Source organism: Poecilia mexicana, unplaced genomic scaffold, assembly GCF_051168715.1.
Source record: "Poecilia mexicana isolate PSO_F unplaced genomic scaffold, ASM5116871v1 scaffold_2, whole genome shotgun sequence".
Classification (NCBI taxonomy): Eukaryota; Metazoa; Chordata; class Actinopteri; order Cyprinodontiformes; family Poeciliidae; genus Poecilia; species Poecilia mexicana.
In genome coordinates this window covers 41,861,258-41,874,874 of record NW_028263371.1, presented here as the reverse complement: position 1 = coordinate 41,874,874, position 13,617 = coordinate 41,861,258, and the positions used below count along the sequence as shown (strand labels likewise).

Sequence of the window (13,617 nt, the reverse complement as noted above, 5' to 3'; positions counted from 1 at the left end):
CTATCACCAGGAGAGAAGTAAAGACCCATCGACGTTCAACAGGGGTCAGGGTAATATATCTGTATCTGATGATTTATTGAAGCAGCATGGCAGCTTCTACTGCTTTACCCATTCTGAAACGTAAAATGTTGTTTGTGTTTGTACTAAATGCATTTTCAGAGGACTGTTTTATATGGACTCTGTGTAGTGCATTAAGTTCATATACGCATTCAATAAATTATGATCTGTGTTCCTGAGGCTTGTTTGTAGTATCAAAAGTATCGTTTAAAAAAAACAAACAACTTAAGCAGGTATTAAATAATATGCTCTTTGTTAACTCCACTTTTTTTTTTTTATCAGATTGCTGTCATATTTAAACCTTAAAATGTATAGGCAATGTATCATTGTCCTTCCACCTCCCGGTTACGCACTGCTTCTTGTTTGTAAAAACCCCAATTAAATGACTTGAGGTTTGTGAAAAGTTTAATGGGTGTAAATACTTTTGCAAGGCACCCCAACTAATAAAAAGGGAAATTTACATTAAAGGCGTACCATTAGGTTTTCAAATTCTCCGTAAAACTTCTTAAACTTGCTGGGAAGTTTCTGCGGACGTAAACAAAATGGGAACGTTAACCTGCAGTTTCAGATAGAGGACGACCAAACAACAAGTCACCCACCTCCCACGTCTGACTGAGCCTGCTCACTGCTGGGTGACTCAGCCCCAAAATGACGGCAAAAAAGGCATTTAGATTCTTGTACTCTTTACAGCTTCACAGAAGATATAAGAGGGAGGGTTACAATAAATTTACAATAAAAGTTCATTTTGAAAAAGCAACAAACTGGCCAATTCCCGAGAGAAAAGAGATCCACTTACTGAGCAGCGATCTTGATGAACTTCTTGAGGAGCTGAACTCTCTTGTTCAGCTGGGAACACAGACAAACCTCTGTAATTACCCAGAACTGAATCTCATTAAATCTCTGGAGGAAGAGATCCAGATTCACTGTGGTTTTCTTGACGTGCTGTCTCCCAAACGTGTGATAGATGAGTTCAAGCTGGAAGACATCAGAGAATTAAAAAAAAAACAACAACAAAGAAAAACAAGCTAGTATCACATTAGGGCCAGGAAATAAAGACAGTGTGTGCCAGCCTTGAAAGCAAACTTGATTAAACAGAACCTGCTAAGGCGTCCTTATTGCTCTATAAATACCTCGTGTACACAATGGAAAAGCTCCCAGTCGTAGAAGGTCATGTGGTAAGCCACATCCTTGGAGCTCATCAATTCAAAATTGGCAAGAGACCCAAGAGACGGACCCTCCTGTTCAGACAGGGGCACCTGGGAGACACAAGAGATCAGATTAAACCCTGAAACTTTCCACTCTTTTTTAACTTTGCAATCACAAATGCTAATGGATTGCATTGGGATTTTATACGATTGAATAAAGTGATATGTAACTGTGAGGCTTAATACAAAATACAAAACTTACGCTTGTGGTTGAAATTTGCCAAATTATAAAAAAAAAATTCAAGTGTTATGAACATTTTCGCAAAACGCTATAAAACTGAAAAAGGCAAAGACACTTGAATCTGACTGTTGGTTAAAAATATAATAATGAAATTGTCCGTATGTACGATCAAATAAAAGTAGTTTTTTGGCATTAATGTAAGAACCGTGATGTTGGTATGTGATCATGATAAGAAGTATTTGATTAAATCAACACACCAACACATCCAGCTGGTCCCTCTGGCAGGCAAAGAGCCGTCCGTTTATGCTGAGTGTGGAGAAGATGGAGACATCGTTTGGTTTGAAGACAACTTTCTCTGCCAAAAAGAAAACAAACCATAGTAAGATTTAAAAAAAATAAATAAACAAAAGAACTAGATTTATGTTGTCTCAACATAAATCTAGTTACGTTAAAAATAAGAACTAATTTATGAATGCCGACATTCAAATACCTTTAACCATCTAAACCTAAAACATTGAATTTAGTCACACAAACTAATTACTTCAAATAAACATAACATTGAGAAAACTCTGGCAACTTCTCTCAAAATGTTAATAGCCAATCTTGACAATAAATTATCTTTCTGTGCTATACATTTTTGAAACAGCTTCTATTGAAAAGCACAGCATAAAAGCAATAAATAAAGTAATGACCAGATTTGATGGCATGTCTTTTTAAACTGCAGTCTGGTTTTAAAGTGTGCTGGAAATCTCATTGTAGCATTTATCCAGAATCCTTCTAAGAACTGTTCTTATTACATCCTTACTTTAATCTCATTTTGTAATAATAAACAGGAAATTAGCTTTAGGAATATAGTCTGATGATGGTAGTTTTTTTCCTCACAGTTTTATTGTAACTCTTTTCTAATCAGCTGAAAGAAAAGTGACCAAGTTGGTTGGGTTTTTTCTAAAATTTTTCTACAAATATCATTTAAAAATAAATACATTTAAAGACTCAAATAAATAAAAAAAATTATGCAAAGGGTTTTGGATTAAAAAATATATTTTATAGTTAACTACATTTGTGTTTCATGTTTAATTCCAACCATTTCCTCGTCATGTACAGCTGCTGCTCTCACCTCCTGCTGAACTGAGGCCGACCAGGATCAGGTCCTCCGCTGACCCCAGCTTGTCGGCCACGGCCTCCAGGACCTCCCTGACCGAGGAGGCGACCGGGACCCGGATGGTGGTGTAGGTGTGGTCGCAGCAGTAGACTTTGAACAGGACTGGACGCAAGAATGGGAGGAAACGGAAGAAAAAGTGGGATACAGGATTCAATCTCTTATCTCATCGGTGATGAGAAAAAGAAGGCACACCCTTTTTTGTGAATTGGAGTGAATATACGAATGAAATTGTAAATTATTTGCGAATAAAAATCTGGAAAATTGCAACAACGGCTTACATTAAGACTTCTTTTCGGTGATAACGTGTAAATAAAATGCAGCAGATTCTACACACTCGTTATTTATTAAATAAAGGAGGTAAAAATGCACCTCTGCATTCACAATGTTTTAAAATCAACATCAGAAGCAACAACATACTAGAAGCCATTTTTCAATGACTACCAGTTTCTCACAGTTCCTCTCTTTATACATTTCTTTCATTGCTTGCATGATCCAGATTCAACCAGTATACAGCTGTCACACACTTTACTTTACAGAAGAGCTTATGGTCTTCTCAGTGACTGCAAGGTTACACTTATTGTATTTCAATAATTACAACTAAAAGTGGATGTCCTTCATTTTTACCATAACTGCACAAGACTTTTCCGCACTTACTTTCATCGTCTCCTTTGATGGGTTGCCGTTTCTGAAGTTTCTCGTCTACCATATTGAAATGCTGCAGAAGGACTTTGTGCTGCAACAGAGAACATTTTCATAAAGCAGCAACAGAAAACATCTGCATTAAAATGTCAATCTAACTTAATTAGCGGTCTACCTTTCTCTGTGAGGATCTGGCATCGTCTGCACTAAAAAAGTAGAACCAACAGATGGGTTTGATATGTGTTAGTCCTATAATTTACTAATGGAAAACAGTATTTAGACCACATATCCATACAATTTATAATAGCTAATCCTAACTAACCTGCTTTTTATGATTTTCTCCAGCTCTGTCAGCTGATCCCTGAGGGCTGGAAGCACTTTGGCATCTTCTGAAACAGCCACGAGAAACTCCTGTAAAAAAACAACAACCTTTGAGTGCAAACAAGACTTAAAACGAGATAAAGTCACGCCAATTTGAATATTTGGCCAGCAAATATTGACACACCTTTGGGAAACTGAAATACAGAAACTTATTTATTAATTTATTTATTTATTTATTTTCCTGGCAATCCAAGATAGAAGAATCTCTAAGAATTTGAGTACTGAGACATCATAATTGATCCATTAATCCAAATCTCCTAAATATGTGTCTTTCTGAGGCCATTTTTAAAAAGTTAGTTTTTGCTGTTTTCCATAAACATGCTGAAATGGAAACCATTCTGTTTGGATTGAAATATCCACTAACCAGATAATTTTTTAACATCTAAATCTTAGCACATCTGTGACTTTTCCAGAGGTGATTACAGTCAGCTGCTTTTGTTATGACTGTTTTAGACCCATTGACCTCAAGGAAGACCATGTCCTGCTGCTGCAGATGTTCTCCATGCACAGCAGCCCATTTCATCACCAGGCGGATCACCCGGCGCTTGTTGTTGAGCGTGTAGTCCAGCTTCTCCATCTCCGAGTCCTGTGAGGCCTGGGCGTGGTAGCTGCACTGCCGTTAAAGATCAACTAAACTACAGCAAAAACCACATTTCACTGGGAAGAAGACTTTTCTTTAATGTAGGCAAAAGGATATTGGTCGCTCAGCACAGGACATAGCCGACTGTTTGGGATGAAGACACAGTGCGTGAGCACAAAATCATCTAAGGCCGAATCTGAGACAAATAACAGCGAAGATCCGGTTAATGGCACATCAAAGACACCTTCAAACACATGGCCGGGTCGGTCCCCTCTGCAGGGAAAGTGAAAACCATATGCATCGCCACACATGATGGTAATTAGATCAGCTCTGCGATGTGGAGCTAATTATAGATGGGAACAAACGGGTCATCGCAGCGGAGACCACCAAGGACAGATCAGAGAGATAAAACACCCGGCATATCTAAAAACTGCTGGGCGAATTTGTATTCAGCCTCTTTACTCTGATACCCCCTAAACAAAACCCAGAGATTCAGAGCTTAGGTGGAGAAAATCAATACATGTCAATTAATTATGTATCCCCAAAAAGGCCACAGGAGGGTGGAGGAAGGCGCTCAGCTCAGACCAAACCACAACATTACGCAATGAAAGAAATGTATAGAACAAGAAAACTGTCTTTTCTCCACTGCTCATTATAATTTGAGGTTGTAATATTATGAAATGTGAAAAAAGCCAAGGCAGTGTGGCTGAGAACTCTTCACAGTAAATGATAGATATCATTAAATTATATATGGTAATAACGCAAATCTCTTGTGTTTGACACGATGGGCAGCACCTGACTCGGTGAACTGGGAATCCGACCGCATCATTTCGAGAAGGTGCTCCAAAATCTTCTCCGGCGTCCCGGACATGATGTTGTATCTGAAGCAACACGACACAACAAACACACACACACACACACACACACACACACACACACACACACACACACACACACACACACACACACACACACACACACACACAAACCCTTCATTAATCAAAATACACAGACTCTTAATGCCTAGTGGCACCACTGCGGCCCCTCAGCTGATTTCTCTTCCTTCGGTGTGTGGCTGTGATTGGCTCATTTGAAAACAATCCTATTTACAATCAGTGCTCCTGAAGATGAAGAAGAGGAGAAGATAAGAGCCACAAAAAGAATGCTAGCAAATATATTTATGGAAAAAAAAAAAAAAAAAAAAAAAACTTGGAGCATCTCCCCCACACATGAAGCATGAAGGGGGACGAACACAAACCTCCCTTGGTTGTTTTTATTACTTGATAACAGCGTGGCAAGAGGGAAGGGCGCCACGAAAGCAGGGACGCGTCTTCCCTTCTCGCGGGGTAGTCTTGACACTCTTGTGTGTCAAGAGTGGAGTTGATTAGAGGGCAACCCTGAACAAGTAATTGTGGCTTGCCAAGCCTCCTTTCCCCCCCAGGAGCCAGGCCATCATTACCATTAATGTGTCTCTGTGTATCTCAGCCACCGTGGGGCAGTGACAGATGCCTCTATTAGGAGGAAACACTTACTGGCAGCAGAGCATCTGATGCAGCTTTACTTCACACTCACCCTTAGGATCAGACTGAGACAAATGACTCTGCTTTGTGACAGTTATCTATCTAGCTATCTATCTATCTATCTATCTATTGCAAATCAGTCACAGGCTTTAGCTGCTTGCAGTTTGCATCTGAATGTCATGAGAAGTTTGTTAATGTTTTGTCATCTGATTTACTTTGAGTGCGAGTGCTGCAGCATTGTTACAGCACTTAAACAGCTGGTACAGATTATTTTTACTGTATGCTTCCAGTCTATGGCTGTAGACTGTCACGCTGAGATGAAGCTGCTTTTATGTCACAATGGAGTTGGATTGAAACGACTCAGAGCTGAGTTATGGTGGGAATATTTGATTTGTGTTTGTATGACTAAAGTTTAATATGGTGAAAGTAAACTGAGTTTTTGTGAGGGTTTCAGATGGCAGGGAGTGACATTAAGCCAACACAAATTTTCTCTTAAGACAACCATCATGAATCATCACCATCCGAAACGTCGCTGGTGAGTGAGTTTAGTGTACAATAATACAGACCACGCAATGCTGGTGAAGTGTCGCGCACTTGAACGCTACACATAAATTGCTCTCCTTAAAATGCCTGTGATGGGTGTCCAATATCCATCTCTGAACTGGTTGGTGTGTTTAATTACTTGTGGTGAGCTGCAGAGGATCCCTGGACAGAGTTTCGGCTGCTGCTGAGACTCTTCTCCAACACCAGAACATCTTGGCCGTGCTCCTTCAGACGCACTGTGTTGGCCTCCACATCCTTTGTAGTAAATACAAGCAGACAAAGTGAATACATCTATGTTGTTAATTAAAAAAAGGAAAAGTTGGAAATCTTATAGAAAGTGTTTGAAAAGCTGCATTTATTGTTTTTTGCAGACTTTGATGTTGGTGATTTGACTCTCAGAAAGCCACTCTGTCAGGTGAGAGAGTCCTTAAAATACAGCTTTTTCTTTTTTGTTAAAAAAACTTATATTTACTCTAAAAGTTGGTATTTAACACCAAACAATCAGCTGTAGCCTCATTTCAGAAGACAAACGTTTGACTGCGTTGCTACGTAATTTCCAGCAGAGGGCGATAGTGTTTTTTCTGATATTTGCAGAGCGTCACAAGACGCTGACCTTAAACTCACCCTTAAAATCCTGTTGAAGTCCTCCTTGTCCACTCTCAGGAAATGACAGTCGTCCTCTCGAAGGACAATGGAGGCAGCTCTGGGGGCGTCATTGACCAGCGCCAGCTTCCCAAAGTCGTCTCCTTCGTAGAGCGTGCAGACAACACCCTGCGCAAAGCAGCACGCTGATCAGTAACTAACAGTCCAACAAAGGTAAGAATCAGAGGACCTTTATGAGGTGAATAATCACCTACTTTTCCATAGATGACAACATTCACCGAGCCTTTTAATATAATGTACCAGGATGTGCCCTCTTCTCCTTGATGGAACACTGGGAGAAAAACAAAACAACAACATTCTGGGATTTGCCATATTTATCATCAGATAAATAATCTAAATATACTCACACACTGTTCCTGCCCTTTCATGGGATTCAAAGATGAGAACTCCTGCTAGTTCCCTCTTTACCTGTCCAATGCAGGAGAGAATGATTAAAATGTGGGAGAGACCTATTCTAACCTGAACTCAAGTGTTTCCTTGAGTACAATAAATTTTACAACAGCTAAAAGTAAACGCTGTAGCACGTCAAGTGTTTTGAATTGACTAACACAGCAGTAACACTAATTTACGATTTACTTTTTGGCAGGTGTAGTGAAATAGTCACACATTTTGCCACATTACAACCACTAATTTCAGTGTGTTTTATTGGGATTCCATTGGAGAGACTGACAATTATAGATTTTTTAGGACACAGAAAACTGTTAGTAACTCACAGTGGTGGACAGGTGAGATAAGGCCTTTATATGGAGCAGTTCTTCATAAATTATCTCCAAGTCATCTGGTGTTCTTTCAGACGGCCTAAAAAAAAAAAAAAAGGAAACAGGCTAAAGAAACCAAAAGCTGTCTGAAAGATCTCACTGTTCTGTGGTGAGAGCTGTCAGAGCCCTACGGTTTCCTCAGGATCATCCTCATAAGAGCATCTGGCCCAATTTGCGACAGGAAGAGCAGAGTGTCCTGCAGCTCCTCCTGGCTCTCCCTTCTTTCCTCCTCACTGGGTATCAAAGCGTCCTCCTGCTCGTCGTCCAGGAAGCGGTAGAAAAGGTACTTGTCCTGGAAGACCGTCTCTCCATCCACTGCATCACAGCGCAGATAGTCAGACTAGCATTTAAAAACATATGTAAAAAGTTTCTGTGATTGTCTCGCATGCCGAGGCAAACGTCGTGCAGGTTCTAACCGTGGTTGAGGACACCTTCCTCCAGCAGCACCTGCCACATGCCCACAGCCTGAATGCGGGAATGGACGCAGGAGCACTGCAGCATCTGCCAGTCCACCAACTCTGTCCCCACACAGCACTGCCTGGAGAAAACAAAAGTCTCCATAAGAACTTAGAGGAAGATGAGAAATTATGTAATATTTTAATCACCTTGGTAACACTTTAGTTGAAGGGGTGTGCATAAGACAGACACAGTACTGTCATAAACCTGTGAGCACTCTGGCCACAAATATCACAGAAAATACAAGTTAAAAGAAGAAATTTCTTCTCAATCAAAAAAAAACAATTTGTTTTTTATTTCGGAAGCAGTTATTTTAATGGGATGACTTAAAATAACTGTAAATAATTATTACACAATTACAATGAATCTTCATTTAAAGATTCATTGTATTTATTTTAGATTCATTGTATTTATTTTAGACCTATTGTTACTAAGGTTTGAGTCTAAAAAAGCTTCCCTGTGTTTAAGGGAAGGAACAACCCAAAGCAGAGGGAAGAGGAAACAATACAGTTCATGCCACAAATAGGACAGAAAACTCAAATAGGAAGTCAACAGCCAGACCGTCAAGACAAGTCAGGAATCAGGATCATGATTTCATTTATTGTGTGTGGGGTTTTTTTCTTTCCCTCTGTCAATATAAAACATTTGCTGATATCTACAGATTGTGTTAAATCATTATCTACTCCCGCTATCCACCTTTAGCTTACTGTGGTTTGAGATGTTTTTGTGTCTGAGTCAAGTGAAAGAGAGAGTGTTTGACTGCAGCGACCGTCTGATTGTGTAACACTATTTCATCTCTCCTTCCAACCACCATTTGTGTTGCATCAACTTTTTTAGGGCCAAACCACTTATCAAGAGGTCTACAGACTGACAGTGGCATAACATACAGTGTCCTCATAGTATTATTTTCACTTTATTATTGTAGCGCTGCCAAACCCTCATAAGACTTTAGACACATTGGGTCCTTCATCGCCAAGGTGAGCTGTAGGCAGACTGGAATCACAACCGAGTGCTTTTCTCAATAGTTTGGTTTCTGTTTGGTTTCCAAGCTACTGCTCTCAGACAACATTTTTCCTGACCTCCTCCCCCTCACTGAATAAATTGGCATACAAATTCTCATTTTCTGAACTAAAGGAAATGTTACTATCCCTACTTCTGTACTGATGTCTGAGTCTAGCTTTAAAGCTTGGCATCGTCAGGGTTCAAAGACTTTCATCTATTTTCTCAGCTCAAATCTGCTTTTCTCTTTTAGATTCTTGTAATGGAAGCAGATAAATCGCACGTATGCTACAACTCTGAGCACAGTTAACAGGGATTAGCTGTAAAGTTGTGTTGTTCATAGTCTTTCATCAGAATCCCAGAGTTACAAAATGCCAACTAACCTGTACGTTTTAAGATGATACTTTCTGTCTCGGATCATGTGAGGCACTCTGGAAAGGATGGCATGGCGGAGAATCTTCCCCGCTCGCAGGATCTTCTCAGAGGGAACCTATTATTGTAATAACATTCATATTTTACAACTGAGTTCTGAGTCCTCTGAGATGAGGACTGAAGTTTCTACCTGAGTAGGACTTTTAGTATGAAGTTTGGCCGGACTTTCAGGAAAGGACTTCTGCAAAATGAAATAAAACAGAAAAGGTTTTTTCATCTGACTTGGAGGAGAAATTATGGCTTGTGGAAAAAAAGACATAAAGACATAAAGAGTGAAAAGCCATTGTATGCTCAGGAGCCCTCCGTCTAAATCAGGCCATGTCTGCCTTTCTGTACAGTCAGGTTTTTATGAATCTTGAATAAAGTATTTTCTTGCTGCAGTTGGACACATAATATATTTTTCCATCACTTTTGTCTCTTGCTGAGACCAAAGGAGCTGCAAACGTCTGACATTCAAGAAGCTTTGGGAATGACCCAGAAATCAATGCAACTCAATCATGTTCACAGCTGATTTTGGGCTTCATGTTTTATTTACATCAATGAGGAAATTTACTGGCACTATTTTTTCTGCTAGGCAAAAAGGACATTTGCTTAATTGCAACAAGAAAGCAACCATACACTTATCTGCTTTTATTTTATTTTTTTTCACAAACGTCAACAACTCCGTGTTGTGACTAAACTTCATGTCTGAACAAAGCAGGCACCATAAATCTGTTGCGGTGCCACACTATCAAGCAGGAAATGAGCGCCGGGGAAAGGTGGGACAGGAACTATTCAGGATGGAGACAAAAACTCCAGTCACCTTGTTTATTTTGGAGCTAAGCTTAAAACAGCTTTCTCATTCTTTATTCCCATCCAAAAGTAAAGGAGTGAGTAAAATACTAAAATATGTCAAGGGAAGCAATTCACAGCTTGTCTGCTTTCTCTAAGATACAAGGTTAAAAAAAAAAGGATGCATCATCTTAAGCTCTTTTGATTTGCCTTTGCATGATTTAAAATCTAAATGCAGCACTCTTCAAATTGATTGGCACAACTGATGAAAAAAAATCTCAACAGAACCTGGAAATCATATTTTACTCTAGTAGAATAATCTCACCCTGAAATGTTTGTTACTATTATTATTAGTTTCTGGCTCCGGTGCTTAAATGAAAGATTATTTTACCTTTATGAGAGGTGATTAAAAGTGATGTAGGTACAATAATATAAAGACATTGAGATATTGTGTCGTTCTACAATAAGAAATACCTTATTTGGATGTTTGGACACTGACACAAATGAATTGCTGCTTATGTTCTCCTTTTCTGGCATTCCTATTGGAAAAGAGAGAACACAATAAAATATGCAGAGTAAAAAAGTAAAACAAAACTGAATATTTTTTTAGGAAAAACAAACAATCCACAGGCAACACTTGACTGATTCAAAACCTTATTTGACAAACAAGACAAGTAAAGAAAGAAGTTTTGTTTAAATGTTGCGAGTTATGAGGAGAGTTGTCAAACCTCTTGCTCATTAAGTTTTCCACAATCCAGGTGGCATTGGGGGATTAATTACTGCCATCATTTCAGCTTTGCGAGATCAAATCAAAACAAATAATTTATTTGGTTTTAGCACTTCACTGCTGTGAATAATTAAAAATGCCAGTCTCTGCTGCTGTAAGTGTTAAAACCAGACTGTGCTACATGCATGACTGGAATAAATCAAGCATGGCCGAATTTAAAAGCACCTTGCTGTTAGCGCCCATATTGCGTAAAGGAGCAGGACTTGAATGGCAAGCTGTTAAAACATGCTTTATTTATATGGTGCAGCTACAAATCCCTTCAGCTGCTTTGAACAAGAAAGAGTACAGTACTTTCCACCCTGCGACTCCCGTTCGACATCTGTCACAATGTAAGCAATCATAAAACATAAGTTGTAAATCCCACAGGAACTGGACTGCAAGCTACAAAAACAGAGAGAGTATTTCTTTTTCAATGCTGTTGCATGATGGAAACAAGATTACAGGCTTCCATAAAACCTCAACTTGAGAAGGTGAGTCTATTATAAAGCAACCATTTATCCGTTACGCTTGACAAATATTGAGCAGCATCTAGTTCGCCCGCCACCTGCAAACCAGCAGTTTCTGGATTTTCTTCCCGCACACTGCTGCTCATCATTTTTATGATGCGTGATGTAAAATCTGGTTACAACAGCTCTCAGAGCCAATATTGAGTTAACTTGCAGCAGAAAACTGTGTTTCAGATTTTATCAAAAGATCAGAGGATCGAGTGGGGGATTGGGATCACGGAGACAGAAATAACACTGGGTTGTTTTCTGCTAATTCTCAGTTTAGCTGGCTTTTATTAAACAAGAACCCCTTCAGTATAATCTTCTTCATATACTCCTCATCTATAATAGTTTTAGTTGACTTTAATCTTTCTAATTTTAGTCTTAAATGTGGGCTTAATCTCCAATAAGTCACAATATAAGTGTAAAACAACCATTAATACTGTAAGAACTTAAACAATAGAGAAAATACCATAAAACAAACAAACAAAAAAAAGAGCATCTCTGAAATACTCACTGTCAGATCCACTGCTGTCCATGACGCCATAGGGTGGAGCGAGAAGTCCAGCCATGCAGTGGTGAAATTTCTGCAAAACAAAGCCATAAATATGGTTTTAATTTGAACAATTTAAAGTCAAATCAATAATTTAGCATTCTTTATACGTATTCTTTAAAGTTCAATACAGCATTGGAAATACTGAAATAGAATTGGAACCTAATCTATAAAGTACACACACTACTATTAAATCATTTTATTCCCGTTTCTAGTAAGCTAAGATTTTAAAACCATATTGCTACGTTAAAATATTTAGTCTGATTCGGGGTCACATTAAAGCAGCAAAGGCTAGCCAGCAGCACAATCTGGTGTTTATCGGCTACTTGAGCCCAAATAACATGCTCTGTTATGTCTGAACGCATGGGAACAGCAACAACTTTCAACTCATCCAGAACCAGGCCAACAATATGCTAGTGAACTATTGCAATACTAAAATACTTAACTTGGAGCGAACAAAAGAAGCCCTGATACACTCAGTAATGTATGAGCTGCACTCTGTGTCTCTGCTGCAGCAGTTCAAGTGTGCACTCAGTTTGTGGGTGGGGAAATTAGATAATTTAGGGTTCTAGCCCTGAGGGGCACATCTACACAGAGCTGGAGTTTAATGTAAAAATCATTAAGCCTGTTTACCAGGTTTGGCCATAAACCAGAGTAAGCTGCTTCCTGGTACTGCTGATGGCTCTTGAATGCAACTTAAGAGACCACCAGAATGATTACTGTACCCCCCGTAGGAAGCATAAATCTGGGTACAGAATTTCAGAGCAGTCCATTTGGTGAGTGTCAATAAATTCCTCTGTGGACTACAAATATTAAAAGTAGTTTTACGATTCAACCTACAATGCCAAACATGAAGGCAATGAGTTTTAACACAAAGACAGAAAAATCTGTCTTTAAGCTCTGTTTTTTGCACCTTAGACTGTATGTCAAACTTGGTTATTTCACAACCAACTTTTGTGGATCTGTCTGCTACCTTTTGTTCAGATTTTTCATTCCCACCATGTTATTTAAAGTAAACAAATGCCTGCCTGATTCTTACTGGTTAAATGTGCAATGTCATTTCCTCAGTGCTAAGCTACCGTGCTGTGTTGTGTTAAAAGAGAACATGGTACATGCTGGATGTCACATGAATGGCATGTTTTCCTTGTTTGCTAAGTGGTGTGTGTGCTTCGCTTTCCCTTCTCTTTTCCTAATATGGTAAATTGAAAATCAATGGGATATGTCAGCTAACACGTAGGGGGCAAAAGACATGCGAATGGCCAGCAACACCTCCAACCCCCGGACATCACCCGACTCAAAACCAAACTGGTTTCTCGAACATGACAATGAGTTCACTATGCAATCTCTGAAAGCTCAGCTGACAAATCTGCAGGATTCTTGTGATGCTATCATGTCAATATGAAGCGAAACCTGTCAGGGAAAGTTGAATCTATACCATGAAAAAT

General features: G+C 39.2%; 1 protein-coding gene across 1 annotated transcript in view; it reads right to left on the bottom strand.

Annotated features, from left to right (window-relative positions):
- The window catches only part of rapgef4a (Rap guanine nucleotide exchange factor 4a), a 35,364-nt gene that overhangs the window by 4,734 nt on the left and 17,013 nt on the right, over window positions 1-13,617 (bottom strand). Inside the window, exons 5-27 of the mRNA XM_015008541.2 lie at window positions 12,137-12,206; window positions 10,822-10,886; window positions 9,707-9,757; window positions 9,528-9,634; window positions 8,106-8,227; window positions 7,821-8,004; window positions 7,645-7,729; window positions 7,279-7,339; window positions 7,126-7,202; window positions 6,893-7,039; window positions 6,408-6,523; window positions 5,001-5,086; window positions 4,323-4,401; window positions 4,089-4,233; window positions 3,567-3,655; window positions 3,420-3,450; window positions 3,260-3,338; window positions 2,561-2,707; window positions 1,701-1,798; window positions 1,188-1,313; window positions 854-1,032; window positions 657-747; window positions 532-582 (exon numbers count right to left, since the gene is read on the bottom strand). Of these exons, the coding sequence (XP_014864027.2) occupies window positions 532-582; window positions 657-747; window positions 854-1,032; window positions 1,188-1,313; window positions 1,701-1,798; window positions 2,561-2,707; window positions 3,260-3,338; window positions 3,420-3,450; window positions 3,567-3,655; window positions 4,089-4,233; window positions 4,323-4,401; window positions 5,001-5,086; window positions 6,408-6,523; window positions 6,893-7,039; window positions 7,126-7,202; window positions 7,279-7,339; window positions 7,645-7,729; window positions 7,821-8,004; window positions 8,106-8,227; window positions 9,528-9,634; window positions 9,707-9,757; window positions 10,822-10,886; window positions 12,137-12,206 (2,286 nt within the window). The remainder of the gene's footprint in view (window positions 1-531; window positions 583-656; window positions 748-853; window positions 1,033-1,187; window positions 1,314-1,700; window positions 1,799-2,560; window positions 2,708-3,259; window positions 3,339-3,419; window positions 3,451-3,566; window positions 3,656-4,088; window positions 4,234-4,322; window positions 4,402-5,000; window positions 5,087-6,407; window positions 6,524-6,892; window positions 7,040-7,125; window positions 7,203-7,278; window positions 7,340-7,644; window positions 7,730-7,820; window positions 8,005-8,105; window positions 8,228-9,527; window positions 9,635-9,706; window positions 9,758-10,821; window positions 10,887-12,136; window positions 12,207-13,617) is intronic.